This window comes from Melospiza georgiana, chromosome 4 (genome assembly GCF_028018845.1).
Source record: "Melospiza georgiana isolate bMelGeo1 chromosome 4, bMelGeo1.pri, whole genome shotgun sequence".
In the NCBI taxonomy this organism is placed as follows: domain Eukaryota; kingdom Metazoa; phylum Chordata; class Aves; order Passeriformes; family Passerellidae; genus Melospiza; species Melospiza georgiana.
Window position 1 is genome coordinate 27,263,221 of NC_080433.1, and position 16,623 is coordinate 27,279,843.

At 41.6% G+C, this 16,623-nt stretch overlaps 1 protein-coding gene across 1 annotated transcript; it reads left to right on the forward strand.

The window, feature by feature from the left end:
- The first annotated feature begins 3,933 nt into the window (after nt 1-3,933).
- On the forward strand, nt 3,934-13,895 carry HSP90B1 (heat shock protein 90 beta family member 1). The gene is made up of 18 exons (XM_058023241.1): nt 3,934-4,060; nt 4,550-4,649; nt 5,228-5,369; nt 5,462-5,578; nt 5,952-6,283; nt 7,215-7,326; nt 8,021-8,140; nt 8,723-8,839; nt 9,554-9,691; nt 9,779-9,856; nt 9,940-10,005; nt 10,261-10,530; nt 10,740-10,985; nt 11,267-11,403; nt 11,787-11,865; nt 11,961-12,116; nt 12,660-12,758; nt 13,619-13,895. Exons 1-18 carry the CDS (start codon nt 4,012-4,014, stop codon nt 13,646-13,648), a joined length of 2,388 nt encoding a protein of 795 aa, XP_057879224.1. The 5' UTR covers nt 3,934-4,011; the 3' UTR covers nt 13,649-13,895.
- Nucleotides 13,896-16,623: the final 2,728 nt, after the last annotated feature.

The window sequence follows — 16,623 nt, forward strand, 5'->3', positions numbered from 1 at the left end:
TTTAATTATCTATGAACAAAAATGTAACTTGTGTTAGTAGCAGATTTCAAGTTAACTGTGTACTAAGAGAGTTGATATTCTGAAATTGCAAACTCACTGTTTAGTTTTATGGCTTCCTTATGTTTGCGCCTATGTACAATATCTTTGTCCTATGTAATTTACATCCCAGGTGCAGCCCACCACCACAAAAACCAGAATATCATCTTCTCTTAGCCACAAACTCCTGCTCTTTACTGTTCAGCCTGTGCCTAATATAAGCTGATTTAATTACCAAGTATTTTGCTGGGCCAGAGAGTTAAATCAGTTCAGGAAAAATCAGAGCCAAAGTAGGGCAGTGAAAGGAGGACTGGCTCACTGTTATAGATGGAGCCCAGAAAGATTAGCTGGCTAATTTAACTGGTTAAGTCCAATACCCACAGTCAGGTCTTACAGACTCCTCTCAATTTATCTCCACAGCTGTTTCTGTAAAGGTTATGCTTCTTGCTAATTCCAACATCATGTTGGAATCCCATGGCCTGCTTCAGAGAGGTGACTTCCACACTGACATGGGGCTGACCTGATCAAGTTGCTTTCAATGGACTGGAAAGGGGCTGTCTCTGCTGTTTGCATGGGAGGAGATGCTGCCTGTATTCCATTCCTTTTATCACCACAGGACCCTGAATTTTTATTTAAGACAGAAAAGCACTGTGCTAAAATAGACTATTTCAATTGTTATGCACACAATTATCAAAACATTTCTAATCGCTTTATAGACCTCTGTAATGCAGCTAAGTTGCTGAAGAACTATCACCACTTGACAGTTACATCTCCCCTTTGGTATTAATTCCTGAAAGGTGATATTCAGACTTCTTTTGAATGGCAGCAGTAGTCAGTGCAACTAAGAGCTTAAAAGCTCTCTTAAGTTTTTAAGCAGAAATAAAGCTGAAATTTTCTCCAGTTTACAGCCTCCTTGTAGAGAGAATAAACTTACTTTCTGAGAGCATAAGTACTCAGCTGCCTCATTCTTGCCTATCAGTTTTGTCCTGGGTAATCCAAATTGGCATTCATGAAAGCAAACTGTGTAATCTACACCAAGCAATCAATGCTGGAAAACTCATTACAATTCTTACTAGTCTAGCCTTTAAATTCAACAGACAAACACGGATTTACCTGGTTTTGTATTTCCTTCAAAAGCAACATTCTACACTGCATAATCATAAGGGCAAAGTAACCAATAAAATTTGAATTCCACAAAACTTAATCGAAAATCTGTGTTGGTTTAGCACAATCAATAACAGAATTGGTTTGCATTCTTACTACTCCAGCTACCAATATTCAAAATGATTGCCACAAAGCATTCAATTTTCCTGCTGCCAGCGAAATGACTGCTAAAACAGAAATGCCAGAAAAATCTTCTAATGCAGGAATTCTACAAGACAGAGATAACTACTCTGTTTATCTCTGTGTCCTTCAAATGCCTATTCACAGTCATAAAGCAACATATGTCGCTCTGGGAATCACAGAGGCACAATTAGGAAATCAAATCCTGATCTGCTTGTAGGTGAGTCTTAGAAAAAATAAACTTTCTGTGCTTAGACTCCTGAATAATGAAATTGTATTTTCAAACAAGACTACTCTTCAGAAAATAATTCTTCAACTTCACACAAATCTTTACAAAAACCTGACAGGTTTGTTTTACTTACAACCCTGACCTCTCATATTTATTTTTCACAGTGATTTTCACATGTTGGAAGAGTAACCGTCCTTTTTTTTCTCATATAATTTGTGATCTGTGCGGAACAGATTAAAACTGCAAATCCTATAGAAAAGTTTCATGAGTCTTTTAAAGATGTTACAATTGAATTTTGCCTTCTTGTGCTGGTATTGGCTGGGCTAGAGTTAATTTTCTTCACAGTAGCTAGCACAGGACTCTCTTGTGGATTTGGGGTGGAAACAGTGCTGATAACTCAGGGATTTTTGGTTATTGCTGAGCAGTGCTTGCACAGAGTCGAGACCTTTTCTGCCCCTCACACCACCCCAGCACCAAGGAGGTTGGAGGTGCACAAGAAGATGGGAGGGGACACAGCCAGAACAGCTGAGCCCAACTGACCCAAAGGACCTTCTGTGCCATATGGCACCATGGTCAGTGTAGAGAGCTGGGAGAAGGGGGAGGAAGGGGAGGATGTTGGGAGTGATGGTGTCTTCCTAAGTCACTGCTGTGTGTGCTTGAGCCCTGCTGTCCTGGAGATGGCTGAACATCTGCTTGCCCATGGGGAATGGTGAATTAATTCCTCGTTTTGCTTTGCTTGCATGCATGGCTTTTGCTTACCTATTAAACTTTTATCTCATCCCATGAGTTTTCCCACTTTTACTCTTCTGATTCTCTCCCCCAGCCCAAGAGGAGGAGAGAGGAAGTAGCTGCACAGGACTTTGTGGCCAGGTGGGGTTAAAGCACGACATTTCATTAAGAAAAACCCAAAGATAGTCATTCTTTACTCCGGTTCTTTACTGGAAAGAATTGGAGTAAAGTTCCATAAACATTAGTTATCAGGAGAACAGAAAGGTACAAGATTGAGTTTTAGAGTTTAAAAAAAAAGATCTATCTGGCCCATTGTATAACTAAAGATGATAAACATATTTTGGCCAAGACTTTCAGCTACTGATAGACTAAGCTCTGTTTGTGAAATTGTCAACACAGTGAGGGCTTTTATTTTTTGCCTTGAACATTGCCGGTCAATCTCTTTCAAATACATTCCTCTCCAAGTACAAAGTTCATCACTTGCAAGTTTGCTTTTTTGGTATTCGGTGGTTTTTTTCCCTCAGTCTAGAGTTAAACATGTAAGACGAAACAGGTGACCGGCACACGCAAGCCTGGGCAGACTTCTTCAGAGTGATGAGGAGGGGTGTAAGTTACTTCAAGTCGCTTATTAACATAAGCTGTTAACAGCGGTGCATTGCAGAAGTTGCACAGGCTGCATCTTCATCTCCCAAGCTGCAACCCCTGCCAGGGACACTGGAAATGCATGGGAAAGGTGTCTGGAGCAGCAGGGCTCCTTTTTAGCGTGCCACAGATCGCAACTGCCCTCACACTGACCGTGCCCGGCAGGGTGGCACTGGGGCGGCAGGTCCCGAGTCCCCTCACACCACAGGCGGCTGCTGGAGCCGCCACTCCCCGGGGAGATGAGAGGGCCGCGGGTGGATAAACAAAGGCCCCCAAGGTAGGCTAAGGAGCGCTAATGAGCTCCCGGGAGAATGGCTGCCCTGACGAGCGCTGGAAACCGGAAGACAGAAACCTGCCGCACAAGGACAACAGCGGGGCCGTGAGGAGCACCCAGCCATGGCAGGGGGCGCTACTGAACATCGACAGCGCGAACTACAGCTCCCGACATGCAATGCGCAGAAAGGCGCATGAGGCCCCCGTCGTTCTCGCCTTTACTCGGTGGGGCAGACAGCAGGACTCGTCAGCGCCTCCCTGCCCCTGCCGGCAGCTACGGCGGCCCAGGCCTGGTTCTGCTCCCGCTGCTCGGCCCAGCCGGTTATGACTCAAATCATTACTTTTAGCTCTTCTCAGCACCCGGGAGTGCCGCCGCGACAGGATGAGCATCCCGGGCGTCCCCGGAAGCGGTCGGAGGCGGTGTTTCGCGCTTTGTGCCGCCGTTAAACACCACGCATCGTTCATCGCAGCGCCGCGCGGGGCCACGCTGACCACGCCCCCCCGCGCAAGCCATTGGCCGCGCAAGCCATTGGCGCTGCTCCGCCCGCCAATGGGCGCAGGCCACGCTCCGACAGCAGGAAACCGCACATGGAAAGTTACGATTGGCGGCGCCAGTCGAAAGCCCCGCCTTTCAAAGCTCTCCATTGGCTGCGTGTTTGGCGTGGTGCGCTGCTATTGGGCCGAATGGCGCGGTCCCCCCCACCCGGGGGTTGATAAGGCGGAGGGGGAGGGCTGCGGGCGCTCCAGTAGAATCGGCGGCTGCGCGGAACTGATTCCGGGGCGGCGGCGGCGGCTCTTCTCTTGTCACTACGGCCGCCATGAAGTCGGTCTGGGGGCTCGCTCTGGCGTGTGTGCTGCTCCTGGCCGGTGAGCGCCTGCGGGTTTCTAGAAGGTTCTGGCGGAGGGGTGTCCGGGCCCCAGTCAACAGGCCCAACCCCTTCCCCCCCCCCCCCCCCCCCCCCCCCCCCCCCCCCCCGCTGTTTGCTGGGGTGAGGGGGACGGAGGCCGCCGAGGGGAGGTGGAGGGAGTCTCCGGCGGGACCCCTCAGTCTGGCCCACGGGGAGGGAAGCGATGCTCGAGCCCTCGCATGACCTACCCGGGCCTGGCCCTCTCCGGAGATGGGGCGGCGGGGGGAGGGGGCTGCGCCACTCTTGCGCTATCACGGGCGAGGGCGGAGGGTAGGAGGGGGCCTCCCACTGCCCATCTCCCGTGTCTCTGGTTGGGCTGAACTCTCCTAGGGAGGGGGATTCGAGGGGCAGCGCTGAGCCTGAAGGCGTGGGGAGGGGTAAGCGAAGAAGTTGGGCAATGCGTAGTGTGGGGATCGGGCTCAGAACGCTGGTTTCCTTGTTTTCCCAGTGTCGGTCAGAGCCGATGAGGTCGATGTGGATGGGACTGTGGAAGATGACTTGGGCAAAAGCAGAGAAGGGTCTCGAACGGATGATGAAGTTGTTCAGAGGTTGGTACCCGGGGCGCTCTGATTTTGAATGGGTCAGTTTGAGCACCAGTAATGTCTCAAGTAAGGGGTGAACGCTGTTCGAAAGAGAGACCCAGTCAGCTGGGGGAAATAAAACGTTCCTGTCAAGACTGTTTCCTTCTAAGTAAAAATGAGCTGAGAACTTGGATTCAGAAAAGTTCAACTTGTTTTTATAGAGTATCGATAACTCAATTTGGGTTTTCTCGTGCACATCATAAATCATGTCAGTTTAGTGCCTGTGGATGAAATAGCTCTGTAACCATGAAATGCCTCACCCCTGTGAGGTGTACCACATGCTGAGGATTGCAGTAGCTTTAAGACTACCAGTATTATTCCCTGAATCTTTTATTTAAAAAGTCTTACTTGCAAGCATGAATTTTCAGTCAAGTTTTTGGATTATGGTAATGTAGTTGAGGATTGCTGCTCTTGCACCTGACTCATGTGATCATGTAATTTTGTACTGCATCAGTAGTTAAGTGCTATTGCTGCTGCTTCGTGATTAAATTAGTCTTGCTGTTTGTGGACGGGACTCCTTGATAGGTTTTTCACTGTCTTAACAGAGAGGAAGAAGCTATCCAGCTAGATGGCCTAAATGCATCCCAGATCAAAGAAATCAGAGAAAAATCTGAGAAGTTTGCATTTCAAGCAGAAGTGAACAGAATGATGAAGCTAATTATCAATTCTTTATATAAAAATAAAGAGGTTAGTGCCTTCATCTTCATATCATGTTAGAATTTTGGGAGGTGTGTGTCTGTTTCTCTCCTGCCATTCCTGACTACTGGTTCCTATTTCAGATTTTCCTGCGGGAACTTATTTCAAATGCATCAGATGCTTTAGATAAGATACGGTTGATATCGTTAACTGATGAAAATGCTCTTGCTGGCAACGAGGAACTTACAGTCAAAATCAAGGTAAGAAGGATTAGATACAAACATACTTTTTAAAGAAGTGGTGGAAGAATGTAAAAATATGCTCCATCGTTAAATTTCTTTTTTTTTGCTTAATACTGATGCAAATATAAACTAGGACCACATGAGGACCCTTGCAATTAACTCTACCAAAGACTACTCCTCTTCTAGTGGTAAAGATATGTTTCTGGTTTTATAAAGAGCAGCTGAAGTATTGGACTGCTTTGAAGGAGAGTCTTCCTCATTTCTATAGTTACTGCAGATTCAGTTTATTGTAGCTCGTCATGTTTGAATACCTACTATATACCAAGTTTCCTTGGCATGTACTAAAGATCACAGTGAAGTCAAACTGCATTTTTGTCTTCTTTTTTTTCAGTGTGATAAAGAGAAGAACATGCTTCATGTTACAGACACGGGTATTGGCATGACAAAGGAGGAGTTAGTTAAAAACCTGGGTACCATTGCAAAGTCTGGTACAAGTGAATTCTTAAACAAGATGACTGAAATGCAGGATGATAGCCAGTCAACATCTGAGTTAATTGGCCAGTTTGGTGTTGGCTTTTATTCTGCTTTCTTAGTAGCAGACAGAGTTATTGTCACATCAAAACACAACAATGATACTCAGCATATTTGGGAGTCAGATTCAAATGAATTCTCTGTGATCAATGACCCCAGAGGGAACACCTTAGGACGTGGCACAACCATAACGTAAGTATTAAGTTTCTTTAGTCTTAAAATAAAAAAGATTGTGTGGGTACACTTTGCTTACTGGAATAAGTGAGTGACTTTAGCTTTGTGACTGATTGACTTCTTGTAATACAGCTTTATTCAGTTTAATAGAAATATGCAAAATACAAACTGCATCCAAAAATAAATGTAGTAATGTAGTTTATGTTCTGTTAGATGAGCTAACAAAGCTATGAATGTCTTTACAACTGTCAGCAAGTAATTCCAGACAGTTCAGCTCCCTTCAGGCTCATTCTGGCCTGGCAAAACCTGTACAGGGGCTGTAGAGCTTTGCTGGGAATCTGGCTGCTGTTTATATATCAGTGAGGCTAGTCTGATGCAAAGTTCAAACTGGAGGTAGTTTGCTAGTCCTATTCTCTTTGCTTTCATGAGTAGGTAAATTTATTTGGCCTGAATTTAGAGGATGTCTTTCTGGAGGATGCACTCAGTGTAAAAAAATTGATCTTGATGCTCTAGTTTTGAAGTAAAGCCCATGGGGGTGCATCAAGATCCTGATAAGTATCAATATGATTTGATGTTTTCATTTAAACTTTTGAATATTGTGTTCTGCCTCAGTCAATGAAAGCAATTGCTGGTTGAGTAAGAATTGCGTTTTTTAAGAGCTACTGGGAGCTGAACTAATAAAAAAGCTCACTTGCATAAATCTGAATTGCTATGGCTGCAGCAAAAATCACAGATTGTTCTGAGCTGGGACCCACAGTGATCATCAAGTCCAGCTCTTAAATGAATGATCCCATATGTGGATCAACCCTCACTCTTGGTTATTAGCACCATGCTCTGGCTCAGTTGGTTGATCTCAGAGGCATAAGAAATGTATATTCTGCTATAAAACTGTCTAATACTTGTCCAGCACTTTAAAGGGTTTGGTTTTGTTTGGTTTTTTTTTCTTAAGCCTTGTCTTGAAGGAGGAAGCATCTGATTACCTTGAGCTGGACACAGTTAAAAATCTAGTGAAGAAATACTCCCAGTTCATAAACTTCCCCATATATGTGTGGAGCAGCAAGGTAAATGTATTTAACTGAGCGTTGTTCAGTATAAGGTTTGGTTAAGATCTTCATGGCCAGATCTTTCATGAAGGCTGAGGGCCTGCCATAGAGCTGCTTCTTGTGCAGTTTCTAAAACTCTTCTGTTCCTGACTCTTTTGGCTACTATTTTACTAGGGAGTTTTCTTTTGTTTGTTAGTTGTTTTTTTTCAAATGCTGATCTGTTGCTAAAATCACAAACTTGATAGGAACTTGGTTTTATTCTGATTCAAACAATTTTACCAAAGAAAAAACACTGCTAATAATAAGGATGTTTGTTCCACTGGCTTTGGTAGATGGAAGCTCTGTTAAGTTTTCAAGCAGAGCCATAGCTAGATACCCTTCTATAAGAAACAGGGCAGTGTCTTAGATTTTAAACTTGTTGTGATGTTTTCTTAGTGTAGCACCAACTTAAAATCCACCAAGTCTCTGATAAGCATTATGTGTAAAGCATTGAGAAACTTAAATTTGAGTGTGGTGATCTCCCAGTGTATTGAAGGGAAGTATGTATTAATGAAAAAGTAACTGAAAAATATTAGCTGTAGAAAAGTTTGGTACAGACAAGTAGCAGAAATCAGGCTAGTGCTGGGAAAGATTAAACTGTTTGAGAGAATACTACAACATACCTGGTAGGAAGTCAAGGTCTTCAAATCTCCACCTGTGGTTGTCTCTTTAGACAGAGACTGTTGAAGAACCCATTGAAGAGGAGGAAGCAAAGGAGAAAGAAGAAGAAGAAACAGATGATGAAGCAGCAGTTGAAGAAGAGGAGGAAGAAAAGAAACCAAAAACTAAGAAGGTGAGCTTTGTTAGCTTTGGTATCTTGTAGCTCACGTCAGATAGTAATTTTCCTAGGTAGTCTTGCAGAGGTGCATTTCAGTAGTGTGTGCTTTCAAGGAGCAAATCCTTTTAATGTGAGATGGTAGGAGAGAAGGTTTTAAATGAAACAGACTAGGTAGAAGTCAGGCAGGTGATTGGCAGTAGCCTTGTGAAGCTGTGGTCACAGCTAATTATAAGTACTTGCATGAATTGCTGGAAATGGTAGTGGAATTCTGTAACCTGATGCTGTTGATAAGTTTAAATTTAAACATACTCTGCTGGGAAGATTTTTCCAGAGTAACATTAGAACAGAAGTGCTGGTGCTTAGTGAATGTGTTAAATGAACATGGAACACACTACATTGTAGACTAAAGTTTTGTTCCCATGTGTTGCACTAGTGTGTATGCTTAAAATGAGAATGTCCAGGTCATTGCATAATTTTGAGAGCATGTTTGGGATTTTTACATGCTATTTTATGTTTTGCTTCAGTGGAGTACATTTAATTGGCCTAACCTGAAGTAAAGAATGAGTCTTTTTAATACTATTGTGTTTATTTACCTAGGTTGAAAAGACTGTCTGGGATTGGGAGCTCATGAATGACATAAAACCAATCTGGCAGAGACCATCTAAAGAAGTTGAAGAAGATGAATACAAAGCTTTTTACAAAACCTTTTCCAAGGTAAACGCTGGGCTTCAAGATAATTCCAAAGCAAGAGGCTTGCTATAGTATCTCTTGCTATGTAAATAAAACTAAGTGCTTATAGAATGGGTTATTTCAGAAGAATTAATTAGTTGTCATCAGTAGATGGAACTGCAGAGAGCTTGGAAGGTATAACATCTCAGTCAGGAATTAATCTTTTTTCCAGAGAGAAGATACTGCCATCTGAGTGTTAATTTGTCTAGGTTTGTATATTATGTTGCAGCTCATGGGGAGCGTACTGATGTGTTTAAATGTTACAGGGAAATTTGTATTTAGTCTGAGAGTTGTGCTGTTTGTTGCATGTGGTAGAAGAAAGGAGGAGACAGTTTCTTAGAAGTGTTGTCTTTGTATCATACAGTGTAACGTGCAACTTGAGAGTATCTTAACTGTGGTATGATGATAACACTATTGGTTATTGTCCTGTTGGTAACTTTTTTTGTGACTAGCTTATTAAAATCCAGCAAAACTTGGGAGAGGTCTCCAGGAGGGTTACTTAGGAAAGCTATTTTTACATGAGTAACTCAGCTCTTGTAACTTAAACTTCTGTCTCCATGACAGACTCTTGCAAAGCATAGCTACCTGGATTAGTTGTAAAATAATTGCACTTATTTGCCAAACTCTTTCTTGTTATTGGAAACCTATTATTTCACTGGTATTTTCCCCATGTTAATTGGAAGTGTTTTCTCATCACAGGAACATGATGACCCGATGGCATACATCCACTTCACTGCTGAAGGGGAAGTCACTTTCAAATCCATCTTGTTTGTTCCTAATTCTGCTCCACGTGGACTGTTTGATGAATATGGATCCAAAAAAAGTGATTTCATTAAGGTAGGACAGAAAAGTGTGTGGGTATGGTTTTGTGGAAAAGCAAAAACCCCTAAAGTAACTTGGGTGCTCTCTGCTCTTGTAATTTAGCTGTATGTTCGAAGAGTGTTCATCACCGATGACTTCCATGACATGATGCCCAAGTATCTTAACTTTGTTAAGGGTGTTGTAAGTATTATAAATATTACTTTAATTTTTTTTTTTAGCTTCAGATATTGTCAGATATACTGAAAATTTTATTTCTTAATTAGGTGGATTCTGATGATCTTCCTTTGAATGTATCCCGTGAAACACTTCAGCAGCATAAATTGTTAAAGGTAAGCTAACTGGTTTTAAATTCCTTCATTGTAAGCACAACAGCAGCAAAGTTTAGGAGACTTAATAGCTTGATGAATTTTGTTGCATGGCTCTGAAATTAATGTGAAGGAAACTCAGTTATTGCTGTTTACAGATTACTTGTCTATTTCAGATCAGGGATACAAAGTGGAATTTGTATTGAAGTAAGGTTGCATTGAGGGCTATTCAAAATACTTATTGTTGTAACTCAGTATTACTGCTTTTTTTTTTTTTAGGTGATCAGAAAGAAACTTGTTCGCAAAACTCTTGATATGATCAAGAAAATTGCAGAGGAAAAATACAACGACACATTCTGGAAAGAGTTTGGCACTAATGTGAAGCTTGGTGTTATTGAGGATCACTCCAATCGTACCCGGCTCGCTAAACTTCTGCGCTTCCAGTCGTCTCATCATGAAAGTAACCTCACAAGCCTTGATCAGTATGTGGAAAGAATGAAAGAGAAGCAAGACAAAATCTATTTCATGGCTGGTGCCAGCAGAAAGGAGGTTTGTAAGAGTGAAAGAAAGAGGGAAGGAGTGCAGTATATTATAGCTTGTCATCTTAGTACCATAGATGCTATGAATTGTCTATTTACTGTAAATGTGGAGACTCTATATTTATGTTACTACTGCAGTATTAGCCAGATAGTTGTACAGGTTTTCGTAGCTGCTATTACAAATGCAATTAAACTGATATCTTAAATGTTTCATCCTAGGCTGAGTCCTCACCATTTGTTGAGCGTTTGCTGAAAAAGGGCTATGAAGTGATCTATCTGACTGAACCTGTGGATGAATACTGTATTCAGGCTTTGCCAGAGTTCGATGGCAAGAGGTTTCAGAATGTAGCAAAAGAAGGAGTTAAGTTTGAAGAAAGTGAAAAGTCTAAAGAGAGTCGGGAAGCCTTGGAAAAGGAATTTGAGCCCCTCTTAAACTGGATGAAAGACAAAGCTCTCAAAGACAAGGTAAAATATTGTGTTATATGTAGTGATTATTTTTGTCATACTTGCTACAACATACCTTGCAGATTATTTGAGCACAGACTTGACAGTAGCTTCTCTGTCTTCATGGGTGAATCTTTATGGATAACATCTTTATTCAGGAAGATAAAGAGTTAGAATGTCACCTTAGACATTTTTCAGAGATTCTTGAATTGACAGGGAAGTGCGAGTTATTTACTTTATTAAGTATAAGCTATTAGCTCTGAGAACTAACATTAGGGTGTTTTGGGGTTTTTTCTTTACAGATTGAGAAAGCTGTGCTATCTCAACGTTTAACCCAATCTCCATGTGCTCTTGTGGCTAGTCAGTATGGATGGTCTGGTAACATGGAAAGAATCATGAAGGCTCAAGCTTACCAGACTGGGAAGGATATATCTACAAAGTAAGCTTCCAGTACTGTAGTAGCAGACAAGAAATGGCTTGGTGTGCCCAGTAACAAGCTTCTGCCCAGTTCAAATGATCCTGGGTGTTTTTAAGGTCATTTTACAACCAAGTTAGTCTCCATTATAGCCTTAAATTGTTATTTTCAAGCCCAGTATGTAAAACTACCTGGTGAGCAAGACTTATTGGTGGCATGTGGTATCTGCCATTTGTTTGCAAAAGATGAACTTAGTAACTGGAATGCTTTTTATAGTTGCACCAGTATTAAAGGAGGAGGGGATTTCACTTGTTACTGTGACTGTAACCAGTGCATGTAGATTTAAAGATCTCATTGGGTCCTGTATTTTGAAACTTAGCACTTAGTGCTGTAATTTCTCGTCTCAGTTATTATGCCAGCCAAAAGAAGACATTTGAAATTAACCCCAGGCATCCACTGATCAAGGACATGCTGAGGAGGGTCAAGGTAAATAAATACAGTAGTGAAACATTGGCTGACTTGGCTGCATATAACCTGCTTTAACAGGTCTCTCTTGATTTTCTGGTTTTCTTCCATGTTAGGAAAATGAAGATGACAAAACTCTTTCAGATCTTGCAGTGGTATTGTTTGAAACTGCAACTCTGAGATCAGGATATATGTTGCCGGACACTAAGGAATATGGGGACAGAATAGAAAGGATGCTTCGTTTGAGTTTAAACATTGACCTGGATGCAAAGGTTAGTTTGTCTTCCACTTAGACTGATAATTGACCTAGTGTTGCTCCATCTTAAAAAGTGCAGCTGCTTCATTCACTTGCATAAAATGAAATGTATCCAGCTTCCTGCAGTTAAGTGGGCCACCAAAAGTCCAGCCATGAATCTGTACTTAAAGCTCATGTTCTCCTTCCTTGCTCTTCTTTGTAGCTGCTTGAGATTCTGCTGTTTCATTATGCTACTTAAGCATATTCCTGTCCTTAGTCAAGTGCTGGCTCTACAGGAGTAAACTAGGCACACAGGCCTTTGGCTCCAGTCTCTATAATGAGGAGAAATTCCTAAATGGGTACAAGTAATACAGGTTCTCCTAATGCTGTGCAAGAACTTCTGCTGGCTGTTTTGCTGGAGTGGACCAGTGCTAAACAGATTTTACTTTTTCTTTCAGGTAGCTGGTGGCAAATGTTAGGAAATAATAGTGAATACTTCCATAGCCTGTATTTAGCTAGTGCACAACTAATTAAACAACCTAAGCAAGTAAAGCTAATTGCTTGTGACCTTTGTGTACAGGTGGATGAGGAACCTGAAGAGCCTGAAGATGCAGCTGAGGAGGCAGAGCAGGATGAAGAGGAACTGGATGCTGATGCTGAGGACAGTGATACACAGAAGGTAGGGTCTCAGGTTTGATGCTTTCTTGCCAATATTTATGTGCACCTTAATCTGTGGATGCTACCTGGCAATAAAGTTCACTTTGCCTTTCATGACGCTAGATGTTAGTGTCAGGTGTTCCAGGCTTTTCTTGGAGGGGGAAGAAAACTGCAGAACAAATTTATTATTAAACTAGTATTTTGAAAAGATGACACTGAGGTATGTTCAAAGCTGGAGCTGAGTTAAGCTTTAGAGATGGTAACGGTGCCCAGTGGCAAGAAAAGTGTAGCAAATCCTCTAGTAAAGATAATTATCCATGGTACTTCCACAGCTTGTGGGCAAAAACATGAACAGTTGTTTGTAATTGTGTAATTTTAAATGCTTATAATACAGGCTTGGAACAACATTCCAGACAATACCATTGCTTCTGAACAGTTCACCTGTCATGTGAAGTCAGCCATCACTTAGCTCATGGCTGCAGTTTTAATTATGTCTTGATGATATGCTGAACTCCTCTAATACCATAGCTTCTTGATAGTACTAACTTGTAAAGTTGCTATGAGGTCCCAACTGGGCCTGCTTTCTTGGGTTGCTTTTGGAAGAGACCTGCAAGATGATACCCTGTGACTAGTGCAAATATATAGATTACAGCAATGTAATTTCCTACTGTTAAATGTCAGATTAGGTAAGAATAAATTTGAGAAACAGTATTTATTGTACTATACCTACTTAATTTTGATGCCACTGCTGTTATGTTTGCATAGCAGGATAATCTAATGTGCAGTGACGGTAATAAAAAATTCTGTTCTTCTGGGGCAGTTCTTGTAACCTTTTTCCACTTTCCAAAAGTAATATTCTAATTCTCTTTTTTGTCTTCACAGGAATCCACAGATGTGAAAGATGAACTGTAAACTACACTCAACTACTGTCCTGCATTGGGGGGTTAGGAGGGAATGTGAATTAGATTGTTTTGTTTTTTTCCACTGTAAAATGTTGATGGGTGGGATGGGGTTTTAAGGGTAAAGGAGATCTTTTTTTTTTTAAGTTGACTTTTCTAAAAACATTCCACATGAATGTAAATTTGTATTATTTAACTGACATGGTGTCAAATCTTGTCATGTACAAAATAAAATGTTCCCAAACACCACCAACTCTAAATTTATACATAGCAAGCTGATTTTGTGGGCTGGCAGAAAGAAATGAAGGTATGGTCCTGGGTGTTCAGGTCCTCTGTGCAAACAGGCTGTTTGTTGGCAATACTTGGGCCTTCCTATGCTGGCACAGCCACACCTATTTGTCACATCTGCCTGTGGCTGGGATTTATATTTCCAAACCTGCTGTGCTGCTTAAATACAAATACACCTGGGAGCTGAGAGCTGTATTGAACTTGCTAATTGAAATAAGACTTTCAGTTAGGTATCTTCTGCAAGCCTGAGAAAGAGGAGATTGGATGTTTAAAAATAGCATTGGAAATGAAGCTGACAGCTTGTGCTGGATTCTGACTTGACTCCATAGGATAGGCAGCAGGAGCTTTACAGATGAGGGGAGGAAAAAACATTTCCTTTCACTTACTATGTGGACAACTACCACCAGAACTGTCTTACTACCTATGAGCTGGTACCATCCTGCATGGCACTTAGAAACCCTGCCTTTGACTTGTGTAGCTACAGCAGTTCTGTTTTCTACAAGCTTTTTTAAAGGTGGAAGTTCTTTTCACATACTCTCAATGCTGTTACTCCTAAATGTTTTCACTCTTGTTCTTGGTCTCTTATGGCAAAGCACTGTAGTTACTTAATGTTACTGAAGCTAAATCTGGTTAGTTTTAGATATGTTGAGCTTCCAATCATGTTAGCTTTATGTAGTGGTTGGATGAAGCACTACATTTTTTCACTAGTGCCTCTACTTGAAAACATCTTCACAGACTTGGTAGAAAGTGTTTACAGTGAGGATTTGGGGGATTTTGCAGTGAGGATTTGGGTTTTGTTTTTTTTTCCTTCTTCTGTGGAAGAAGGATTCAGGAAGGGATGCTTCTGCACAGTGATTCTACTTAAGAACCAATCTTTTCTGTTTTGTTAACAGAAGTTCTTAGAAGTTACAAGTTTCTGCAGCCTGAGGCAAGAAAAGCTTTCTTACTAGGTGAGGGCACTAAATACTGACCTGAAGCACTTGCTTTCCATTTACTAGGCTTCTGTATTGCCCAAAATATGCCATGTATGAGTGTGATTGTTGTGTCAGGATTTTAGAGTTGAAGTCTGAGATGTCAAGGAAAGGGAGCTTAGTTGGGGGGGGCAGGGGCTCTGGTTTCTGCTCACTGTAGTGGTATCCTAGAGAAAAGCCTTTTTGTTACTGGCCCGGCCTGAGTGGCCCAACACGAGTTTCAGCAGCTGGCACTGTCAGTTTTAGAAGCGGCCTTTAGCACTGTTACTAAATGGCAGAAAGGGCGTATCCCCTTACTTTAGGAGTGAAACTTTGTGCTCTGTAGCAATCAACCTCCTAAAGTATCACTTATTTTCAGTGATACACTCAGAAATGTATCATTACTACCTACATCTCTCTATTTGACTTCTGAGTTAACAAAGGTTGCTCCCACCTCCTGTATGATTTGGAAGTTTAGTTTGCCTAACAAACTAAAGGGGAAGGGTGGCCTCCTCCAGTATTTTTAATCTGTAAGTTACTTGTAGATTTAAGCAAACCTAGTTCTGTTGTATAGCTGAAATTCTCATTGCTTTGGTTGGTTTGAGGGTGACAAAACTGATTAAATTTCAGAAATAATAAAGAGCATACTTGAGAGTTATGCTTTCTGCCTCTTCATATACTCCAGCTGAGAATATCATGTGCAACATAGCTGTGGTCCAGCGGCTTTCTCTACAAGCTGCTGTGACAAGTGTTGTCTATTAATAAGCACAAAATGCACTTGTAAGTTGCCTTTTTTTTTTGTCAGCTCTCAAGCAAAATGGTGGCAGTAGTGGAAGTTCACTCAGCACTGTTTCTTTCAGTGCTGCAGTTATGCTGATTCTAGGGCTGTCACCTCTGCTGTTAAAACTTGGTGCATTGTCAGCTTTGCTATTCTGAGATGGGCACTAATGAGGACATTTCCCTCAGTGCCAGAAAAGGCAGAGCTCCCTGTTGCTCAGTTTCTAGTAGCAGCAGGATACACTTAGAAATCCTAGCCTAATTAGTAGAAGCTTCCCTCTGCAGCCTTAAGATCTGAAAAACCTTTAGAAAACAGAGAAAAATGCATCTTGCATGTCAGAAATCAACAACATAAGAGGTGATAATCTGACAAAGTGTGAGGGCTGGTGAATGCTGGCTTGTTAAAGGGATCATCAAAAAACTGCTGTTCATGCCTCAGTTAGTAAAGAAACAAAATACTGAACTGTCCCATTTTCTCTCCAATAAACTTTATCTTCTGCTGAACTAGAAGGCTGACAATCTCAGCTTTGTTTAGGTGCAGTAAAGGAAAAAGGCTTTTCACTGGACGTCGATCTATTAAGATTTTTTCATTGATAGATTTTGTTTGGGCTTAACATCTTTTTTTTACCAGAACCTCTCTCTCATTGCCTGCTGTCATTAATAGAGATGCCTGAGAGGATGTGATTTAGTTATATAAAAAGTGCACACATGGGCATACAAGAGCAGGAGGGGAGCTCATCCCACCAACAGCTGTAAAACTTGGTGAGAGCAGACACATACACATGCATAAGAACTATAAACCTTTTTTCCTAGGAAAACCACTCCAGCTTATGTAGGCACAAATAAAATAATAGCTTCATAGCGAGAACTGATGTAAATGTAGCACTTACTGTGATAACTTCTGGATCCCTCTGCTCTTACAAGACTTCCAAGTACTTTGGCAGTAGGAATTAGGGAGCTTTTTTGTTTCCTT

Excerpts from the sequence above, each read along its gene's own strand:
- HSP90B1 (XM_058023241.1), top strand. The coding sequence starts at position 4,012 with ATGAAGTCGGTCTGGGGGCTCGCTCTGGCGTGTGTGCTGCTCCTGGCC. Across the intron at positions 6,284-7,214 it reads GGACGTGGCACAACCATAAC|CCTTGTCTTGAAGGAGGAAG; the intron begins GTAAGTATTAAG and ends TTTTTTCTTAAG. Across the intron at positions 8,840-9,553 it reads TTTACAAAACCTTTTCCAAG|GAACATGATGACCCGATGGC; the intron begins GTAAACGCTGGG and ends TTCTCATCACAG.